Here is a 21,902-nt window from a genome sequence, read left to right on the forward strand (position 1 = left end):
TTGACTTGTACTTCGCTTTCTTTCTAATGTTTAAATTTTAATTTTAAAAGGAAATTAGCGTTACATTTAATTCATGACGTTTAATTATTTCTGGATGTGCGTTTATATTATAAAAATAAATATTTTCTTTTTTCTTCACACTTTGAATTGTGTTTTATTTTTTTACTTCTTGTTTTTTATTAGATTAATGTTCACTGACTGTTTACTTTTTCTGCTCTTTGTTGTCATTTATCTTTGGTTGTCTTTTTCTATAAAATGTTAATTTAGGGATTTTTATTTGTTTATTTGTGTTTTCTTCTTTTTTTAATTCTTCTGCTTTTATGCAGTTTATTTTAAATAACTGTGTGTAAACAAACTAAAACTAATATTTGCACAGGAGGTAGGTTTAGGAAAAGTTCAGTAGAATTTAACGTTTTAGTTCGAACACTGTGGCCCTTAAACTGCATTTAACGGCGCTCGTGTTTAAAAACACTGATTCTGTTGCCGAAAATAAGAATAATTGATGGTCGCGATGTAAAATCAGGATATTGTGTGAGAGTGCGGTGCACCTTCATTAATAAATACTGCTGTGAGCCTTCTAGAGACAGTTTTGGAGACTCTCCCGTCATACGAGCTGCTGTTTTTTCTCCCCTGATATCAGAAGGGCGGATACGTGCCGAGTGGCCCCGCCCCCATGGGCATGATAGTGAGGTAGTTGGAGGGCACGTAGCCTCTCTGCCCACCTCTCGCCTCCACCAGACTCCACTCGGGGTTCCCTCGTTTGTCGTGGGGCTCCAGGACGCGAACTGGCTCGCCGGCCCGAATGGAAACTTCGTGGTTTCCTCTCGCCGTGAAATCGTACGCCGCCAGCACCTGGAAGAGAGGACGCAGAGTCAAACACGAGAGTAAGTCAGCCATGCTGGGTACTGTAGTGACGCAGAGTTCAAACAGACGACATGAGAGGAAAATGAGGAGATAACTTTGTTTTTCTGTGAACTCACAGGTAACAGAGGAGGGAGAGCGTAACGTTCGGCAGGCCGGTATCAGAGAGCCCATCTCAGGCTCGGTTAAATCTACACTTTCACACTCACGTTTATCAGTTTAAGTTTGACATCATCAGCCTGAGCTCTGGTTTGAGTTGAATGAAAACGCTAGTATGTCACTGTATCGCGCATGTTGACGATGAGATATGAATATGCATATTCTTAGGCTGTAACATCGAGCACGTCGAGTTTTGATATGGACCCGCACGGTTCTGCTTTGGGACCTGGTTATCTTTTGATTGATAAGTCGTTAACATGGCGACCTCTTCATTAGGATGGAGGCGTAACAATGCACAGCTCCGCCCTGTCGCCCAAATATGGTCACTTTTGGCTCCAAAAACAAAAATGGTAAAAATGCAAAACTGGAGGCTTCAAAACATCAGAGCACTGTGGGTAGGTCCATTATTTTAAAGTCCATGGTACAAATATGAACACACACACACACACACACACACACACACACACACACACAGAGTGAAGGCTTCCTAATGAGCCCTGTGTTGGTATGACAGAGAGCGGTGGCGGTGCTAATAGCGGAGTTTAGCCGGCTGCTCGGTGTCATTAACAAACTCTTCACCTCGACTCACCTCTCAGCTACGACATCAGCTCGGCCCTGACGCTCTACATTAATTAGCATTTAATTAGCATTTTGCCGGCAGAGACAAGCGGAAGAAAAAAAAAAAAAGAGTAAAGTGACCATGGCGATCGGTGGCAGGGCGCTTCACGCTGCAGCTGTGTTTGTGATGGAGGCTATAAGTCGCCTCTCTGAGTTTATTTCGGTCTTGGCAAAATGCTCAGATACAAATCTGAGAAAAGACACTGTGTTAACCCTTTAATGTTTTCTCTCTCTGCTTCAGACACATTTGAAAAGTATCAAAACCTTTTTAACCCTATAAGCAAAGTGGTGTGATTTCTCCTCCTCCTATGCTCCCATTGTCTTCTTCCCATCATTTCGACAAAGATAAAGCCAATTTTCTGAGTTTTTAAAGGGTTAACTGAGACTGCCTGTGTGTCTACAGTAGCAAGAAAGGAATTCATTAATATTTATGTTACACTCTTTGCCACAGAGAAAGCTGCAATCAAGATGCATTTTGCAGATTTTGAATGTTGCATCTACACTTTAAAGGTTGTTGGTGAAACATTATCTCTATTTTTCTAACAAAAGATGGGTGTAGTTTACAAAAACCTTAATTTCCTGCAGCGGAAAACAGCAGGCCTGCTGGTGTGTATGTTGTGTGTGTTGTGTGTGTTGTGTCTGTTGTGTGTGTTGTGTATGTTGTGTGTACGAGCAGACTCAGGGTCATGAGGGATGGAATTAGGGAGGAACGGGTGTGAAAAACTGCCTCTATAAGGTCAGTGGAGCAATCACTCACTTTAACAGGCAGCATGGAGGCATATCTCTCACACACACACACACACACACACACACACACGGTTCCTAACGCACTTCTGCTTTCTTATCCAGTCACCTAAATCACCCTCTCTCCCATGTACACACACACACACATAAACCATCCCAAATTTACAAGCCACGACAGTCCCCTCTCACACTCACGTGTGTTGCAAATGTAAATCAATCTCACAACACGCACACACACACACACACATGTGCACGCTCTATCTTAGCCTGCAGCGGTGCATAAATTAACTCTTAACCCTTTATACAGTAACCCACTTACAAGGTTAAGCAGCCAATTATGGACCTTTCCATTAATAACACACACACACACACACACAAACAAACACACAAACACACACAAACACACACAAACACCAGCTCTTGGAGATATGGGTCCACACATGATTACACTCTGAGCTTAACGATATGAGGAAAATATGCGGTAACGATATTATATGGGATAGCTGAACAGCACAGAGGTGGAACTGATTTAATATCTGTTTTCAGGCCGCGTTCATGTGTACGTTGGCGAATCTTAAAGCTTTTTTTATGTGTTCTGGCCGTTTTAGGTCACTGAAAACAAACCTTGTGTAAAACTCAGTCCTCAGTCAAGATTTCTGGCTGTAACTTTCGAGTGAGCACTGTTACCGTCTCATGAGATGGACACATAACTGTATATAAAGACAGACAACGTGACAGCTGTTTGACCACAACAGTGAAGCCCAAACATCTCCATCGCCCCCTGGTGGCTGGCTGCAGTACAGGTCATAAACCCCGCCATCCTCCAAAGTAAAGGTCAAGGTGCATTTGAAATTAATATTTCTCAAAGCTGATTTCTGTCATTTTAGGTAGTTCTTATCACGCTGACGTTTGTTCAAGTGTTTGTTTTTATGACAATTTTGGTTTTAATTAGTAATTTGATGTTAAAAAAAAGGGGACCGAGGTCATGATTGACAGCTGTGTGTGCCAATCGGTATGCTTACGATCTATGGTGCTGCTTTCAGTTGGCTTTCTGGACATTGTTCCCTGGCTTTTAAAAAAGAAATTTTAAACTTACTAATTTCTTGCAATTTTTGTGATATTTCTTGTCAAGTTGCTCATTGTCTTATTTCTCCCCATGTTTTAAAAATAACTCTAAGCATTTTTCAAGGTTTTAAGATTTAAATACTACACAAAATGCATCAATACAAACAAAATAGTTACATTTTAAAGTCAAGTTTTCCACCAATTTAGAGTAACACAAACATCCCTGAGTGCGACATCACAATCTTTCGCAGTGTTTTTGTCATGCTTGTTGACAGTTGACATCACAACACAAATTTAAAAATAAAAAATAAAAAAATAAAAATATTGTGCAGCCCTAACTAAGACATGGCAGCTGGATATGCACGGATTCACTAAAACACACACACACACACACACACACACACACACACACACACACACACACACACACACACACACACACACACACTCAGACATGTGACAGATTGATGCCTCTGCAGCAGTACGCTGTCACATCGATCAGTTACAGCTTCAGCACACACCGACTCTGTAACGTGTTATTAATGAAATGAACACACACACTCGCAGTTTGGAGTCCGATGTCGGATAATTTAGCGTTTTGAGGTCGATGTCACGGGCGGGACAATTCTCATGCACGGCCGCTCAAATTTACGAGTCTATTTCACTAACGAGCCCACAAACACATGCTGATCGATGTTTTAGTTCAGAAAATATTAATGTTAAGATATTTCGTTTCACATTTCAATATTTGGGTGGTGCAGCTCCAACATGAACGATGCATCTTAATCATTAAGGAGCGTTAAGAAAGTTTTCATTTCAAAGATTCATGCAGCGCAGGAAGACTGTGTGTCGTGAGAGAGAAGTTTAAGGCCATCAGTCAATCACCTGGAAGCACGGCTGGCTCATGACCGTCAGAGTCCGGCTCTCCGGGGTGTAGGAGTGTCTCCTGACTCCCGTCATGCCGTCAGGCAGGGTCAGGTGTGGCGAAGGTGGCGGGTCGTCTGTTGGCGTGTGATAGCGAATCAGCTTTGAAGAAGGAGCGTACCCTCGCCTGCCTGCAGGAAGCATGCACAGATGAAGGAGGTGCTTTTAATGTTATTATACATAAGAGATGCAGCTGATGATTACTTCCAAACACTTCATTCATGCAGGAAATGCGAAACAGCAAATGTTCTCTGATTTTTGCTCGTATCCACGATTTGCTCTTGTTTTCAAAAAAACCCAAAAATCAGTAAAAACTGTCAAAAAAAGACTTGAAAATAGCTTTAAAAAAAATCACTGGAAAATCATCAAATATCTAAGGAAAACTTTCAAGGAATCTATCTTTATAATAACATAGTTAAAATTAGCCTACACAAAAAAATATATATTTTATTATAATTATTTGTATTTCTTTTTTTTTTTGCAAATTTCTGGTAATTTTTTATAACTTTTGTATTATTTCCTCACTCATTTTTGGGTCATTTCTCGTTGCTTATTGCCTTCTTTCTATGTTTTTGAAAGAAATCAAGCCAAAATGCTCCGGTTTCAGTGAGTTTAAATTTTTGTTTAATTGCAGTAACACCAAACACCCAGACGATGGCGCCACAGAGCTGCATTCAGGAAAAGTCTGCAGCAGCGTTACACAATGATATCAGTAACCGCAGCTTCAGTCCACTCCTGTGTTTCCAGCTACTGAATGTTTTCACCCCTGATATGAATAAAACATTGTGCATCATAGTTTTTACTCTCGAACTTAACAAAGACAGAGACAAAACAATAAAAATGACCCAGTTTGACCGAGCGGTAGGATGCTGGTTCTCACCTCCTGCGTCGACCAGCCATCGTCGTTTGTCTCCGCGGCTGTCGGCCTCGCTGATGATGGCCACCAGCTCCCCTTTGGTCAGGTTCAGGTCCAGGTCCCGGCTGCCCACCACCGTCACCATCACCTGGTAGATCTTTCCAGAACCATGTTTGTCTGTGAGCTGCTTCAGACGGCGCTGAGAGGACGGACTCAGAGGCTGACCGGAAAATGAACAAATAAATACACATGAATGAAGAGTTCAATAATTTAAAAAAATGAATATCAATTAGATGTAAAAAGGTAAAAAGGGAAGATAGGTGTGAATTAAAGGACTGTGTTAAATTATTTATTTAACTAGAACAGGGTTCCTTCTGTTTAAGGAAAATTAAATGAGAGTTTTGATCATTTTTATTGAAAATTAGAAGTCAAATTTAAGACCAATTTTACAGTAAAAAACAAAACAAAACATGGAGCGACATTCATTTCTTATTAGAGACACTTCTGCCTAAATATTTACATTAACATAATTACTTTTTGTTTAAAAGTTAGATGATCTTTAATTCTAGAGTGAAACACATGGAAAAAATCTCAAAAAGAGCTTGGTATTTTTTTCATTTAACCCGAAGTGGAAAATGTGAATAAATGTTGTTGGTTCCTGTAACCTGATCTGTGTGACGTTTAATTTGGTAAAAAAAGTTGTTGTTTTTTTTTTTTAAAAAAAGATTCATATATCCTCTCCAGTGTCTTGGGATTTTTACTATTTTGTGATTTTTATTTTTTTTTAATGGCAGTAAATACATTAATATCCCCTGTTTCTTTAGTTTACATTTAAATCACTAGTTAACAAATACATCAGCATTTTTGATAATCATATATTTTCAAGACTTTTGAAAGGCTGATTTAAGGCCTTATTTATAGATAAATAAATGCAATGCCTTTAAATTAGGACTTTTTAAGGACTGGTGGAAACACTGCACTAGAAAATAAAAAACCCTTGAATGCAGAAAGCCTTTATTCTGCAGATGTACTTCATTTAAATTAAAGAAGATTCTGCTGTTGGCCAATCAGAATCCAGTATTTTAAGGACCGCGCCTTCACATTTTAAATATTAAATACTGGCTGTTTTCCTGAATCACTAAACACATTTTTAAATAAACTAAAATGAACCATGTGAGAATTTTAAGTCCCTCTCGGTATGACAGCTCAGCAAAAACATTAACCGTTTCCTGTCACTGAATAAGCGAACGTGCCGGGAAGTAATTAAGAAAGCTGCAGAACGAGACGAAGCACATTCAGAGTCTTTTCTCATCTATGACAGATTCATCGTGACACACCAATGACATAAAGCTGCAGGTATGAAACTCTGAGATGACTTGGCACATTCCTCAGCCTGTATCTATGTTTGACTGATCATCGCCGTCAGAAGCTGTTTCGGTCGGCTCTGCTGTTATTATTAAACCTGAAACAGAAAGACGCGACGTGACGGAGCAACCTGCTCTGTCAGTGGGTTATTTGTGCAGCTGCCTGGCAGGTTTAAGGAATGTGACCCAGTTTGAGACCTCAGACTGATAGTCGTCGAGCGGGAAATACAGGCAGCAGGAACGTATATATTTACAATAAAGACATCTTATTTATTTAGCCAGAAATTTGATTACAAGAAACCAAAGCGGTAATTACTAATAATTATATAATTGATATAAACAATGAGAAGCAAAAAAACTGTTGTCAATAACTGTCCTCTCAACAAATACAACACTGAGCAGTAACAAGCTAATGTTAGTGTGCTGTTAACTGTGCACTCAGAATACCACTTTTTTGTTCTCCCGTTTATACTGTACATATCTTTATTATTATTATTATTGTTATTTTATTTTATTCTGTGTTAAGTGCCTTACTTTGTACATATATTTGCATTATTTTGCCTTTTTAACAAATATTTTATTCAGTTGCTGCTCTCTTCTTTGCTGCTGCTCACAGGATTACTAAAGTATTTCTGTTCTATTCTGTTATAAGCAGGTTCAGTGCTGGAGTTTGTTTTGGATGTATTTGGTCATGACCTAAAGGTTCACACCTGTTGGTGGTGTGTGATGAAAAGTCAGAGGATAAACACATTTAGGATTTATCCACCGGTGACCATGAATAAAATATTAATTTTACCAATGAAAATTTTGACGATAAAGGCTTGTTGAAGATGTTTTATTTCACTACTAAATTTAAAATACGTAAATTTAAAAAAAAAAAAAATTCTCAACAAAAAATGACGCTGAAATAGTTGGCTCTATTTCGGCGGTAAACACCAGCAGCCATCTCAAATCACGTTTTTTTTTTTCTTTTTGACCGGCTGCGTTGAAGCAATGAACTTCCTCCATTAACATTTTGTTAAATTTAATAAAGCTGTGCTGGCTTACAGTAAACATCTGCTTGTAAGATTATATATGATGATTGATAATTAATCTTAGCTCCGTATGAAGCAAATAACCATGATTTTGTCTCGCTCATGTTCTCCTCTTCTGCTTTAACGACACTTTTTATGCAATTTATACGCGGAAGGTCCAAAAAGTTGTTTCAGCTGGTTTGAGCGTCCCTGACTGCACTGTCTTTTAGAGGACGCATGTGACATTTTGTCCTTCACCTTAAGTGACATCTTCCTGTTTTGGAACCTGAGGTGTTTGTACTGAACACGTGAATGCCGATTAAACAGCTCAAATTTCTTGTGCACCTGTTGTAGTCTGTAAAAAACAGCGATCAGGTGTCTGTTGTGCTGATTTGTTGTGCTGTTGTCTTTATGATATTGTTACTTTTCGGTCTGTTTTCACCGTGTCCGTCTGTTTTTGACCTTTAAAAATGGGCCTGGATTTCAGAGGGTTAATAAAGTAAAGTATGGATACACACGAGTTACTCCCTGATAAGTATTCTAGGTGACATCCCAAAAAAAGTCACTGTGACACGACATCTAATCAATCTAATAATCCATCTGTACCCACCTGGACGAAGGGCGCATTGAGGCTTTCCTCGACACTTCGACACAAAGTCTCCAGCCTCTTCGCACCTTCCAGCACCGCAGACTCAGCCCACTCCCAGAATGCACTGGGGTTAATAGAGCTGTGAGGGAGCTAGAAGAAGAAATGAAACCAAAAGCTTCAATTAATTTATCCTCGTTGGTTAGAGTACCTGAAGAAAAAATGCCAAAACGCTCATCAACATTAACGCGTCACGTGTATGAGATTACCTGCTGTGCGAAGCTCTGGAACAGCTGCTCCATGTCGGAGGCGAGATCTTTATGCAGACAGCTGAACGTCCCCAACATGCTCCAGATCATCTGCAGAGCCAAACCGTTGAACTGGGGGAGCTCATTGAGGAGCAAAGTGTTCATTGTCCTGTGAGGAGCAGAAAGCTTTACGTGTTAGTTTAACTCTGGACTGTAATCATGTAGATGTTTTAGATGTGAACATATAGACTGAGATCGTTCAGAGGGAGGAAGCTGTAAAAATAAAGACACTGACTATGTTTACATGCACAAAATATTGCTGTTTTGGCCTTTATTTTCAAAAATGTCTAAACTGTTTTCATGGCTAATGAAAATTAATATTCCACTAATACTACTGTTTAAATGCAGCCGTGCATACTCTGATAAATGTGCACTAACATGTTGTTTATCACAGACATGTAGCTATAGTTTTCTTTGCATTAAAATATGATTTTTTCAGTTTTCTGCTGGAGGCGGACTTGTTTGACTGTGCAAACACAGCCTCCCTCTTTCATTCTTTCAACCACCTTTTTGAAAAAACTCCGCATTGCAACATTTGTACACATTAAAATAAACTGTTGAAATCATCTGAAACTCTTTCGAAATGGTCAGAGTAGGTGTGTTTCTCTTTACAACCAGAAATGTGGCTTTTCTGTTGAGCATGCATTTCTACCGTGGCCTTACAAACTGCTGTGAGACATGGATGCACTGCACAGAGCTGACCGTAAACTGCAGTAAAAACCCAAATTAAGACGTGTATCCGAATGCACTACTACAAGAATAATACTGGTATATCCCACATGTCTTATTCGGGATATCATTTACATGTAGTGCATACAATTTAGAAGATTTTTATATTTATAATAGCAATGAAATATTTGTGTATATTGACTCAGACAGACTGGACTGTTTTTGTGAGTCAAACAGCTGAAAATATTCAACGGCATTTAAGAGTTCAGTTGAATATTTTCAGACTCTTCCCCCGTAAGTCCAGCCTGTAACTTTAAAACGGCCTCCTCTCTCTCTACCTGTACGTGTTGGCCACAGCCTGCTCCTCGTAGCTCAGATTGGATTTGGCTTCTATCAATTCGTAGTCGAGCAGCTTGTCCAGCCTTTTCCTGATCAGGTTCCTCGGGCCAACCAGGAGGTCACGGAGCGCACACAGCGGCTTGTGGATTAACGTCCTCATCCTCTTCTCCTACATGGAAGCATGAAAAAGGTCAATTTTTCACAAATACTGTGTTTGCTTTAGTTACTAGAGGGATTTATGTGCCCATAATTTAGTCTTTTACTTAAGTGCATCTTATTGATGCATCAAATATATCTGTAAAATCTGTTTTACTGTGCTATTTCTGCTTTAAGTTAAATAAAGAATGTCTAATACTGGTATCTGCGTAATGATGTCGAGTAAACTCACAAATGTCGGAAGAATCCACTGTCTGAGAGCAGTAGTGATCTCCTTGTAGCAGATAGGCGCCTTCTCTCCGTCCATATCGAAGTCAAACTCCTCTGTTTTGCAGGCCAGGAACCCCTAAAGGCCAACGAAGAAGGAGCTGTCAAACCCTCATCACGCCTCTTCAGATAATTTGGATTAATGGACTGGATTGCAGGATTACTGAAATCACCAATGTTTGCTTTTATTTTGTTTTTTTATGTTCAAAATTGTGTGAAAAAATTGTCAATTTTCCCAGCCAGAGAACAACGTGCACGACCCGCCGAAACTATCGGGCCTTATGTGTGAAGGACAGTGTGAAAGAGGATACAGTGCTGATCCTTGTTGGTTGCAAATAGAAAGAGAAAAATAACAGGGATAATTTTAGAGCGGAAAGGTACACAGAAACTCGTGTTGTGACCTCAGGGACTTCAGGGGCCTCTGAGTTTACACAGAGTGACTCAGGAACACACGGCGACATGTTCAAGAATAAATGTACAGTTCTGTTTCATTTATTCCACTTCTCCACTGGTCACACGTGACCACAAAGTTTGCAGTCTGTCAGTGTTCATTTAAGAGCTGCAGGTATTATTAGTTTAGTTCAGTTTAGTCATTTTTACAACTTATAGAACTCAAATACACAAGTATACAATAAATAAACAACGAGTCATTGCTTTTATAGCACTGAAAACAGAAAGACAAAAACACAAAAACAAAACAAAAAAAGGTGTGGGCTGTGGCCTTAGTTTATTCCCCCTGCCCTTTTAAATTAATTATTATTTTTTTCTTCCTTCTTTTTCTCCCTTGTCTGTATATATACATATTTTTTCTTGTTTATTTAACAAAAAAAGCGAACAAAAAAGCAAAAAAATAAATAAATAAAAGCAGATGGTATGTTAAGTATCAGGCAGGATGCCTCAGCGAACAGTAATATGTTCAATAACACATCATATTATCTCTTGGTTACGATAATAAAGAAATGCAGCGTACCTGTAGGTGGTGCAGGTACGTCTCCACGTTCTCCAGCAGCTCCAGGATCCCGTGCTCCAGAACATAAAAGAAACCCTCCAGAGCGTCAAACTCTTCATCCACCAGCTGGATCACAAAACACAGCGAGACAAACAGTAATCATTAACAAAATAAAAAATACTTTATTACCCTGTATTGACTGTAAATATAAGCTCTACCCTTTTCTAGACTCTCTAACTGCTCCATCCTTCGCGTTTATTAGTTTTTATTAGAATACAGTCAGGGTGGCGTGGCTCTGACTCATGCAGATTACTGATTCCTTCAGATTTTAATGTTCAAGGAAGCATATTTTGTAGAAGCAATAAATCCCACAACTGTCAGCACTCTGCTAAAGTATACAGCAAAAGTTGCAAAAATTAATATCTTTATGTGTTTTATTTGCTCTGGGCGCATTGGTACATTGGTGCATTTTGTCAGCATGGTTTCTTGACACAGAGTTCATTCACGTTCTGCTTTTCTTCAGTCTTTCTATGTTCATCAAGAACTTTTAGTAATACACACATTGTAAATGTGCTACATGTCAAGTTTGTCCTCTAAGGCTTTGGTTGCGTCTCAATTCTCGAGGTTATAGCAAATCTGTAAAATGACAGACCATGCACAGAAAATTGGGTTTTTGCAGAGCTGCAAATATGTTACATATTGTATATGCAGTGTAATTGTTACCTTTATACTGTATGAGAAATCAAAAAAGAAAAGGCAATGTAGGAAAATGTAAGCAATTATTTAAAAAAAACGACGCCACAGGAGAAATGTGAGGATGTGACCTGTTTGATCGGACCTAAATGACCTCATTGTACTGACGAATGTAACTGTGGCAAAACGAGGTGTAGCAGGCCGGAGCAAACAAGACGGCTCAATAACAAGTCATATAGGAGCTTTTCTCTGCAGGTAAAACACAGATTAATCATTAACCACTGCATTACAGCTGAGGGAAGGAGTGTCTGCTGTAAGACTGTCTGTGGCTCAGAGAGCTGAAAGAGTTTTCTTCAGTTATAAACCTCCTCAAACACAACTGTGAAGTGCTGCTTCTTTGATTCTTCTGGGTTGGTTTGTCATTTCTAATGTCCAACTTTTAAAAAAGGGACAGTGATCAGTCAGGGTCAGTTAGGCTGGATTCACATAAGGTGGTTCAAGTGACCCACTTCTGATTTTTATATCTCCTGTGGCACAGATCAGATATGTATCATTAATGTGTAAGCAGGAAAAAAGTGCATGAGATTGGATATTCTCAGTTCAGCTTCAGTCCTCATTTATATGTGGAAATAAATCAGATATGATTCAGATGAGCAGATAGGTTGGATACTCCTTGGCATTGTGAGTCACACGTAACTAAAACTGCGATGATGATGCATTGGTGCTTGGAAACCGGAAAATACAACAACAGAGGATGAGAGCTCGAGTCAGTGGTCAAATGCAGAAATTACCCGTCTGTTAATCTTTGGGGCAAAGAAACTGTTCAGGAGGTGAATATACAGGGTTCATACTGAAACAAACACAGTTTTTGTTTATGTTGTTTCAAGCGTGTTGTTTCAAAGTTTAACTGTGGGTCAATGCAGATATCGGATTTAAGCCACTTTAAAGAGTGGATGTAAGCAGGCGGTCAAAAAAATCGTACACAGAAAAACAAACCGGAATAGGGCATCAGGACCTGTAGTGTAAATCCAGCTTTAGTTTGGTGCTGCTCATTTCAGCAGGGAGGCTGTTATTTAAAGTCATTAAAGTTTTATCTTACCTTCGGTACTATTCCAGTCTCATGTTTGAAGTGCTGGCTCAGCCTCGCTGTCTTCTTTGCGATGCTGTGGGTGTTGATGCGGTTGATTTTGTCCTTAATGGTCAGAGTTTCCGTCTTCTTGTATTTGTCAGCTACAATCGTAACATGAGGGAGTTACAGCATCAGTCCTGCCTTTTAAATGTGACTGAACAAAAAACGTCAGGTACTTTTTAACCAACGTAATACACATAAAATAACAGTTTTTACGTTTCATGGTAATACTGGACTTGAATTTGTCTCACCGACTTCTCTGAAGCGTTTGTACTCGTTGATGCGACAGTTGAGGGCGATGGAGGTGTGAGCGGTCTCCTCCAGGAGTGCATACGCTGGGTGAGATCTGTCCGTGTGTTTCTGGATGGTCTGCAGGAGGAGCGGGTATCGGGCGATCCGCTGCACCGGCATCACCAAGAAGAAACTCAGAGAGGTGGCGTTTACTTCAGGCCTGGAGAGATGAGTGGCAACAACCAACAAACTTCAGAACAAAAAATCTTGTTTCTCCAGTTATGATGTTATTTTTTAAGCTATTTAAAGTACAGATGGGTCCAGTGTGAAGCAAAAGAAAATTATGCAAACCTACGCTGAGGTCTTAATGACTTTGACAATCTCGTTCCAGAGCGCCTCCTTCTGTTTGTAGCTGTTCTCCACCACTGTGACGTGGCTGTAGTTGGCCAGATACTCTTTGTATGCTGCCTCAATGTCTGACGACAAGCTGAGGAACGAATCGCCTGTCAGGGAGGCAAAAACATGAAGACTTCATGCTGGGAGCACGAGACTGGAGTATAGTATTGTTCAGTTTTTGTAAGGAAAACAAAAAAGGTAAAAAGCCCAGATACAGATACAGATATATAAAATACATAGTGGGTTATTTAGATTAATTTGTACAAATAAGAAAAAAAAGTTCATTTTGGAAACAAATGAGCCACAATCCATGTTTTCAGTGACACTTGTGTCATATTGATTTGAAGAACCACTGACTTTGAGTTAAAAATAATACTCTTGTGTTTCATAACGTGTCGTCATCGCCGTGTCGTCATGTTGACAAACAAATGTAATCAAATATTGTTACAGGTATCTGCCACTTAAATTCAATACTTTAGAAAGTAAAGTGTTGGGTTCAAAAGGTGAAAATGAATTACAGTTTAGACACCTTCAGACACCCTGAAGAAACGTCCTTTATTTTCACTGACCACTTGGTCAACAATTCGGTCTTAAAAGTGGCAGTGTGACAGCAAAATAAGTTAATTACATTTTTTTTAAATTTTGTCTGATTTTTTTTCTGCAGTATGTTTAGCTTTTAAAATTCTTCCACCTTCACCTCTCGTTATGACTTTTAGCATGTGCAAATACAGCAAATGTATAGTCAACATTTCCAGCTACACCAGCTTAAACTCTAATGTCAATGCATTAAATTATACCTGCACTGATCCCGACATGCAGGGACTCTGCTGACACAAGGTGAACTCGTTCTCACACGACTGTGAAACCACATCTGATAACAAAACGTGCAATGATTTTATTTGTTTCCTGTCAACACGTGCGACCAGAGGAAAACCTCCGTGATATCAAAAACAAAAATCTCAGCACTTCCTGGTGAAGGGGTGATTACGCTCATGTTGAAACAAAGGTAACAAACTCAACCCCGGTAGCTAAGATGGAAAAGTTTGGGCTAATACTCATGAAACAAAAAAATGAAAAAAGCCAAATCTCTTACAGAGCGTCTGCAGGTAGAGAGGGTCTCCAGGCTGAACCTTCTTCTGGTCCAACAGGCTGAGGAGACGACTGGACACGTCGATCACGTCCTCTATGTAGAGAAACATGCTGTCCAGGTTGGCTGGAGGCGGCTGCAGCGGGAAGACAGAAAAACAAACCAGTGAACGTCATGCACGATTTTCATGCAAGAAGATTTTATATAATATGTAGCTTGGACATGCAAACGTGACAATCATTTAACTCCATCAGATGTCGTGACCGCTCGGCTGATCGTGGGTTAGCTGGGATCGAGTTGGTGAGTTCCTTTTTGGTTATTTTCTTTAATTTCCCCCAAATGTAAAACTCAGTCCATAGCCATGCCAGTGTGCCTAATTTTTCATTTTTTTTCTCTACATATCATTACTTTTCTGCTCATCTTCTCATAATCTGCTCTGTCCATGAACCCCATGAAGCCTGAATCCAGCCTGATTGTTTCAAAGACAAAAAACATTCTCACAGGAGACTTTATGTGATTTAAAAAAAGCCAAGGAAAACTACATTCATAATTATCATTATTGTATATATTCAAAATTAGTTTACAGAATTATTACAATTTTTAAGCATTTTTTTCCAGGTCATTTTTTTGCTTTGTTTTTTTGTGGTTTTACTTTCTCTATTTTTGTTTGTTTGGATTTTTTTCAGGTAATTTTATAGTACTTTTCCCAGATTTCTTGGTAACCTCTGGATCATTTCTTCTTTTGTCTCATTACCTTCTTCCCATGTTTCTGAATAAAAATTTTAAAAAAAGACAATTAGACCAGGTCTCGAAGAGTTAAAGACATAATTTGATTGTATTTCCATCTTTGCTGAGCAAGTCTTTGAAAGAAATTTAGATGCCCATCCCATATCGACGCCTGTCCCAAATATAAGCCTGTTGAGTTCAGCCCGGGCAGTTAATTGAATTTTTACAGTATTAAAATGAAATGTTTATCTTGTGCAACGTGCATTTGTGCCTGCTCCTTCACAAAAAAAAGCTGATGCTCAGCTGATAGAGACAGTTTTGTTTGTCTCCATTCTGTTCTAATGAGAGAATAGTGGGCACTGTTGGACGAATGCACAATCTGCACATCGTCACACAAAACAAAACAGCAACTTTCCTGTGTCACAATGGCACCATTCACTCAAATATTTATTCTGTTTCTCTGTCCAGCCGTCCCTCACTGAGCTGTGTCCTCAGTCTTTCTCCTGCTGTCTGTCCTCCATCACACCGTCACGTGTTTATAATACCCTGTTCAACCCAGTCTTTCATTTTATGTCCATACGTTTGCATTTTCTATGTCCATCTCATCAACTGCTCCTCTGTTCACCGGTTAATCTGCTGGTCAGGTCATAATTCAGCTCTTCCACTCCTCCTTTCTATTTTCATCTCTTTTCCTCCCTCTTCATCCACAGCTCAGTCCCTCCAGCCCATAAAGCCTGATTCCATTATGTTTTATGAGGCCTCATGTCATTACTGCGCCGATAATAAATGATTATTTAGCAGTAATAAGCAATACTTCACACATAATGAAAAGCTACGGTAATAATCCAGCGGGCGGCCTAGGCTTTAACAGTTCCTCAGGATGCTGCGGCGCCAAATCAACATGTAGCTATTAATTAAAAAGGCAAAATGAAAAACATGCTGTACAATTGACTTACAGATCCTACAGCCTTTTTCACAGCAAAATCATACCTGCACTGCACATTTTTCAGTTTGTTTTGTGTACAGTATTCACACTTTACAGGCTTTACAACTATGGTGGCAGATGATCAGGACAGCTTCCTTAATTGTGATAAAAATATTAGATATACAGATATGTGGTAGATTTAAAGCTACGGTATGCAGTTTTCTGGAAAAAGAAAAAATGAAAAATCATGCAGAATTGGGAAATATGCTCTCCTCCTGCAGCTTTCCTTTCCCGCCCAGCGAGTGCGGGCGTATGCTCGGGCTTCAAACAATAACAAGTGCTTCCCATACATTCACTAATTTGATATTTTTTTATTGCAGACATTTCTTTCTGATTGTCAGACCAAAAATGAGACAATAATTAGCTAGCTAACACATCCACGGCCCTTTTCTTCACTCGAGTTCAGCGGTCACACAGCCGGTGCAGCATCAGCACTGCAGCGCTGTCTAACCTGCGTCTGACTACAATGTCAACACGTAATACACGACATCATAAATTACATTTAATCACTTTATATCTATTATTATTGTTGTTATGTTATTGTTAGTGTCTCTACCCCTCTTTTTCTTTTTTGCTGTCTCGCTCTTAATTTTCTATCATTTTGTCAAATACTATAACTTTATTGGTCTTTACTACATTTAAATGTTCTTTTTTTTTTCTTTTATTGCCTTTATTTGACAGGAGAGTTTAAGCTTTATCGCACGTTTGTCCATCCTTGAAGAGGGATCCCTTCTCGGTCGCTCTTCCTGAGGTTTCCTCCATACCTTTTAACCTTTTTTGAGGATTGTTTTCCTTAGTTTCTGTGAGGGCCCAAGGACAGAGCGTTGTTGCACGCTGTGAAGCCCTCTGAGGCAGATTGTGATTTGTGATAATGGGCTTTATAAATAACATAAAATAAAATTGAGTTTAATTGAACTGAATAAAATTGAAACCAAACACACAAAGCGAACCAAAACAAAACAAAATAAAACTTTGGGCCCAAAATACTTGATGGGCACTTTTCTACTATTTTCTACGGGAAAAATAATCCACAGATTAAATATACTTAAAATAACTATCTTTTGGGGTCCTTGTATTTTCCAAACCGATGCATCGAAACTCTGCAGACACGTCACTCGTACCTGTAGTTTCTGCAGGTTGCTCCTGATGGTCACAGTGCTCACTTGCAGCAGTCGATGGTAATTCCTCTCAGACTGGACCAGCTCCTCTAAGGCCAGCATCTGTCTCTGCGCCGCCCTCTCTTTAGCTGCTGCCTCCTCTTCTTCACACTTCTTTTTGGCCTCGGCCGCCTCCTCCGCCAGGCGCTCCTCTGACATCACGCTGTCCTCTGAGAAACTATCCTGTGAGGAAAGTTTCGTTTCCACAGCAGAGGAGTTTGTATCTAAAAGTTCTGACGGTGGCTCCACAAACACAGAAACATCCGAGTCCTCCTCTGTTTTAAACGTGTCTCTCTTTGCATCCTCCTCCTCCTGGAGTTTCTCTTTCACTGGATCTGTGTTGGTGACTTTCTCCACAGCTGTGAGGGGAGGCAGAGCAGAGGAGGCCGGTTTGGGGAGAGCCAGAGTGAAGGAGGACTGAGGCCTCCGCGGCACCTCCATGTTTGAGATCACTGTCAAAGAGAAACACTGTTTAGAAAATGTGTTGGCTGAAAACTCACTACACCTGAACTCAACGGGTGGGGGGGGTCATGCATTGTCCTGGACCCTCTGAGCAGGAGCACCACATGTCGGCCCACCAGGAGTTTGGCAAGCTGCTTACAGAGCGACTAAAGCCGCCGCCACTGTGACAATTAGCCATTACATGGTTCAGCTGGGCAGCCCTCTGTGGCTTTACAGGATAGACTCTAATGGCAGCTTTATTTCTGGCTCAGTCATTAAATTATAGGGTCTGTGTGAGGAGTAACTCATGACGACATCAACAACAAGGCTCTGAGTTTCTTCCGTGCATCACAGTCCGGAGGGTGGGGCACTTTTTAATACTCGTGCCAGTTTGACACTGAGTGTCGTAACTGATACCAAAACAATGCCTTAGTGATACATGACTTTGAGAAGGGCTGCAACTAATGATTATTTCCACTGTTGAATTATTTTCTCAATTCTGTGTTCAAACACAAGAAACTTGTGCTCCAGAAAAGGATAAGCACTCAGTGAAGAACCTAGGATCCCTAATCAGCTATTATGGCCTAAACATAAACATAAAGGTCAGTGAGCAGTGATAATTAACACGTCTTTGGGGTCATCAGGTTAATTAGTTGTTTGGTTCATAAATGCCAGAAAATGGTGAAACATGTCAATTGGTGCTTCCCAAAGCCCAAAATGTCATCCTAAAAAGGTCTTATTTTGTATATTGTATAATTTTCTTTATTTCCTTTTTACATGTTCAAAAATTTTTTTTTAAAAAATCAATCACACTCTTCATATTAGTGGTTTAATACTCAGACATCAGTCTGATACTTTACAACTATTTATTAACATGTTGCAGTGTAACTGCAGAACTAAACTCTCACCGTCAGCTGCACCCTGCAGCATGATCGCACACAGTAAAACTGCTGTGTCGTCTTTCATTGTCTGTCTGTTTGTTCCCAAACTGCGTCAATAAATGATAAACTGATGTTTCTGTGACAATGTCACACAAAGAAATTCCTGTTCATTTGTTGTAGCTGGTGCACAATGTGAATCTGTCCTTATCTCGTCTAAAGAAGGAAAAATATTAACTTGTTTCTTTTAGCTTGGCGAAGCTGTCTCGAATGACAGCGCTGCATTAATTCATACCATCATGACTGTTGTAATGTTCAGTTTCTGCTTTAGTGACGGGGTGATTTAATGTAACTGAAGGCTGCAGTTTGTGGTTCTCTCTGAGTTTGTGATATATTTTCCACAACATATAATGTTCTCGTGATTTTTCAGTCTTTTTTTGTTGTCATTATCTGCATGGATGCACATCACACTGTGTTTTTTGGGTGTCTGCCACTCTTTTGTTATTGTGACTTTTGTTCCTCATTTTGATTTAATCCTACCTCACAGATTTATCTTTTCCCCAAACAAAGGGTTTAGGGTTTATCAGCATATGGTGACCCAGTGCTGAGGATAACAGCTCGAGCTGGGCGTCAATCCTCAAAACTTTATTTAGCACTGACAGAAATCAATCTGCAGCTACAATCAAAACTGCACCAAAAGCTGGCAGAGAATACCTGTTTGATCTGATAGCTCCTCATCTAAATCAAAATGTTGTCTGCGCTCAATTTTTAGGCAAAGTTAGCACATGGCACTTGTTTATACATAATGTTACAGTAGCTGTACTTGTTTAATCTGTTAGATAGTTTGATTTAACATCATATAAAACATATTTTATGAGCTCTTATGGGTTTTTTATGCAGAAAGATCCTAATTTGTAAAATGAATGTTAACTTCAGCTTCCAGATAAATAAAGTGAAGTAAAAAGTACAATATTTCTCTCTGAAATGTGGTGGCATGAAACAAGGAATTGGCTATAGCATAAAGAGCCACAAAATCAATGAACTAAAGTAAAGTCTCTCAAAATCGTACTTGAGTAAATGTACTTGAGTAAATGTACTTGGTGAGTACTGAGTACTTTGGCTGCTTTTATTTAAATGAAGTAGCTTGTAGAAAACGTCATCACTCCAAAAGTGAAGTACTCATAAGAGTGTCAGTTTGGGACGGTTACTGAAACCAGGGTAAAGTGTTGTCTAGAGCTGCAATGGTTGTTTGATTAATTGATTAGGTGTCAATGATTAACTTAACTGCCAGCTGATTTGGTAATCAATTAAATTGAATTTAAAATGTAATTTTTTCATATTCTAGCTTCTTAAATGTACAGTTAACTAAATATCTTTGGGTTTTGGGCAAAACAAGACATTTAAGAATGACGTCTTGGGCTTTTGGAAATACCGATCAATGCTTTTCACCATTTTACAAACCAAATTACTTATCAATTAATCGAGGAAATAATCTGATTAATCGACAATGAAAAGAATCTTGGCTTGCAGCCCTAATACTGGCATTACTTCTAATCTTCCCAAACAATTATGTCACTACAATCATTCACCAAAACACACAGAAAAACAGATTCTCACAACTTGACACAAAAACTTTCTCAACATCCCAAAACAAGTGTGTGAGATCTCCAGACGGAAACATCTGCTGCACACAAGCAGAACCAAAATCACAGCAAACTCTGCACCATCCTGACGGCAGCAGTGTGCGTCAGAGTATCTTTAAAAAACCTTTACGTGACATCAGGCGATCATTACCTTGTGCAGACTCCTGGATTCACCTCGATGTCCCCTCTGAGTCTCCGTCTTGCTGTGCTCCGTCCCGAGTGAAGTAGAAATCTGCTGCAGAGGAGACGCTGCTGCATTGAAAACACACACACATACACACACCAGTGTAACTTTCTCCAGTGACTCACTAACAGCAGGCTGCTGCTGGGCCTCATGTGGCAGGAGTGTGTGAGTGTATATTCACGAGTGTGTGTGTGAGAGAGAAAAACACAGTGTGTGAGTGTGTGAGGGAAGGGGGGATGGGCGTGGAAAGGAGGGTGGGCCGCATGTTTTGTAGAGGAAAAAGAGGGGAGGGGGGAGGAAAGGGCTGCCACACACACACTAACACACACACAAACACACACTAATGCTGCTGAATAAGCTGATTGACTGCAGCAGCTGGTGGGAAGAGGAAATGGCACTCACCCAGGCCGACGCTCATTGGCTGTAAGTCCCCACAGTGGAGTGAAGGACGAATTGGACGACACTTAGAGAGATTTCATGAGACACGACACGGACCAATGAAGACGGAGCCTTGAAGTGATGGAAGTTCTTCTCTCACAGGAAACAAAAGCTCGGCGGGACGTCCCATCCTCTTCCAATTGCAGAAGGATTGTGTGGATTTTCTGGTGGAAGGTAACAAAAAAGAGATCCAGAGCTCACTCCTTTGGATTTGTTCAGCCAGAAATAAAAGATTTATAGATGTGATTTATCTCAAACAAGTAAAGAAGGTGCATGCATGTCCACCAGGCAGCTACTAGTTAGCACAAAAGTATTCAAATGAAAGTTATGAGGAATGTGTATTCTGAGATTCCACGTTAAAGCCGTTTACTTCCATTCAATAAAGAGTAAGTTTCCCCTGAAGGTATCCAGCCGTGCAGATATCTGCTGTTCATTAGAGGCACCTGTCACAACAGTGGAGGAGAATTTCACTTGTGGAGCTCAAAGCATTTTTAAATGCAGTCAAACAAGACCGTCTAACATACAGCGAGGGATCAAACTGACAGATGGAAAGCATAAAAGTGTCCTGATCATAAACAAAAACGAGCCCTGAGCGAGCCCAGGAAACAGCTTGAAAATAGGTTGCACAAAGATTTGTCAAAAGTTTTGCTCGAGCGCTCGATAGTTGAGTCGTCCTGGGCTTGTGTGCGTCTCTGCTGCTTGACTCAAAGCGCCACAACAGAACATTTTCTAAAGTTCGTATCTATTCACAAAAATACTGATGCTTTTGATTAATGTCTGGGTCACACATCACGTTTCACCGCTCCATTGCATCTCCATGTGCAAAGTAATCAATATAAAGTTAAAGTAGCATCAGCTAACTTAGCTAAACAGCACCACAGCTAGAAATTAAAACAAATGATTGATCAATGCTTAAATTTGTCACTGAAGCACTGAACAAAAGTTGAGGCAAGCTCAAATGTGGTTTGTAGCACATCGGCCATCATGCAGCGAATCAGTTTATAGCTTCATGTCTCCGGCATCCATTAAAAAATCA

The 21,902-nt window shown here is 39.8% G+C and overlaps 1 protein-coding gene across 2 annotated transcripts; it reads right to left on the reverse strand.

Moving 5' to 3' along the window:
• Positions 1–303: 303 nt before the first annotated feature.
• arhgef37 (Rho guanine nucleotide exchange factor (GEF) 37) lies at positions 304–20,978 on the reverse strand. Of its 2 annotated transcripts, XM_042493493.1 has the most exons (15): positions 20,831–20,978; positions 20,396–20,496; positions 17,247–17,734; positions 14,421–14,550; positions 13,287–13,434; positions 12,952–13,151; positions 12,671–12,801; positions 10,900–11,004; positions 9,895–10,008; positions 9,506–9,675; positions 8,460–8,607; positions 8,215–8,343; positions 5,252–5,447; positions 4,333–4,502; positions 304–852 (listed from the first exon to the last, which is right to left on the reverse strand). In XM_042493493.1, exons 3-15 carry the CDS (start codon positions 17,721–17,723, stop codon positions 637–639), a joined length of 2,334 nt encoding a protein of 777 aa, XP_042349427.1. In that variant the 5' UTR covers positions 17,724–17,734; positions 20,396–20,496; positions 20,831–20,978; the 3' UTR covers positions 304–636. The 2 variants fall into 2 exon arrangements, with proteins under 2 accessions (XP_042349427.1, XP_042349428.1); XM_042493494.1 differs by lacking the exon at positions 20,831–20,978 and having other exon boundaries at positions 20,396–20,577.
• Positions 20,979–21,902: the final 924 nt, after the last annotated feature.

The sequence above is a fragment of the Plectropomus leopardus genome, chromosome 9 (assembly GCF_008729295.1).
Source record: "Plectropomus leopardus isolate mb chromosome 9, YSFRI_Pleo_2.0, whole genome shotgun sequence".
Taxonomy (NCBI): domain Eukaryota; kingdom Metazoa; phylum Chordata; class Actinopteri; order Perciformes; family Serranidae; genus Plectropomus; species Plectropomus leopardus.

Bases quoted from the DNA above. Each gene is read 5' to 3' on its own strand.
- arhgef37 (XM_042493493.1), bottom strand. From the start codon at position 17,723: ATGGAGGTGCCGCGGAGGCCTCAGTCCTCCTTCACTCTGGCTCTCCCC. The intron at 13,435-14,420 runs GTAAGAGATTTG...CCTCCCTGACAG, and splicing joins TCTCTACCTGCAGACGCTCT to GCGATTCGTTCCTCAGCTTG. The intron at 853-4,332 runs GTGATTGACTGA...CCTCTCTTCCAG, and splicing joins TGAGCCAGCCGTGCTTCCAG to GTGCTGGCGGCGTACGATTT.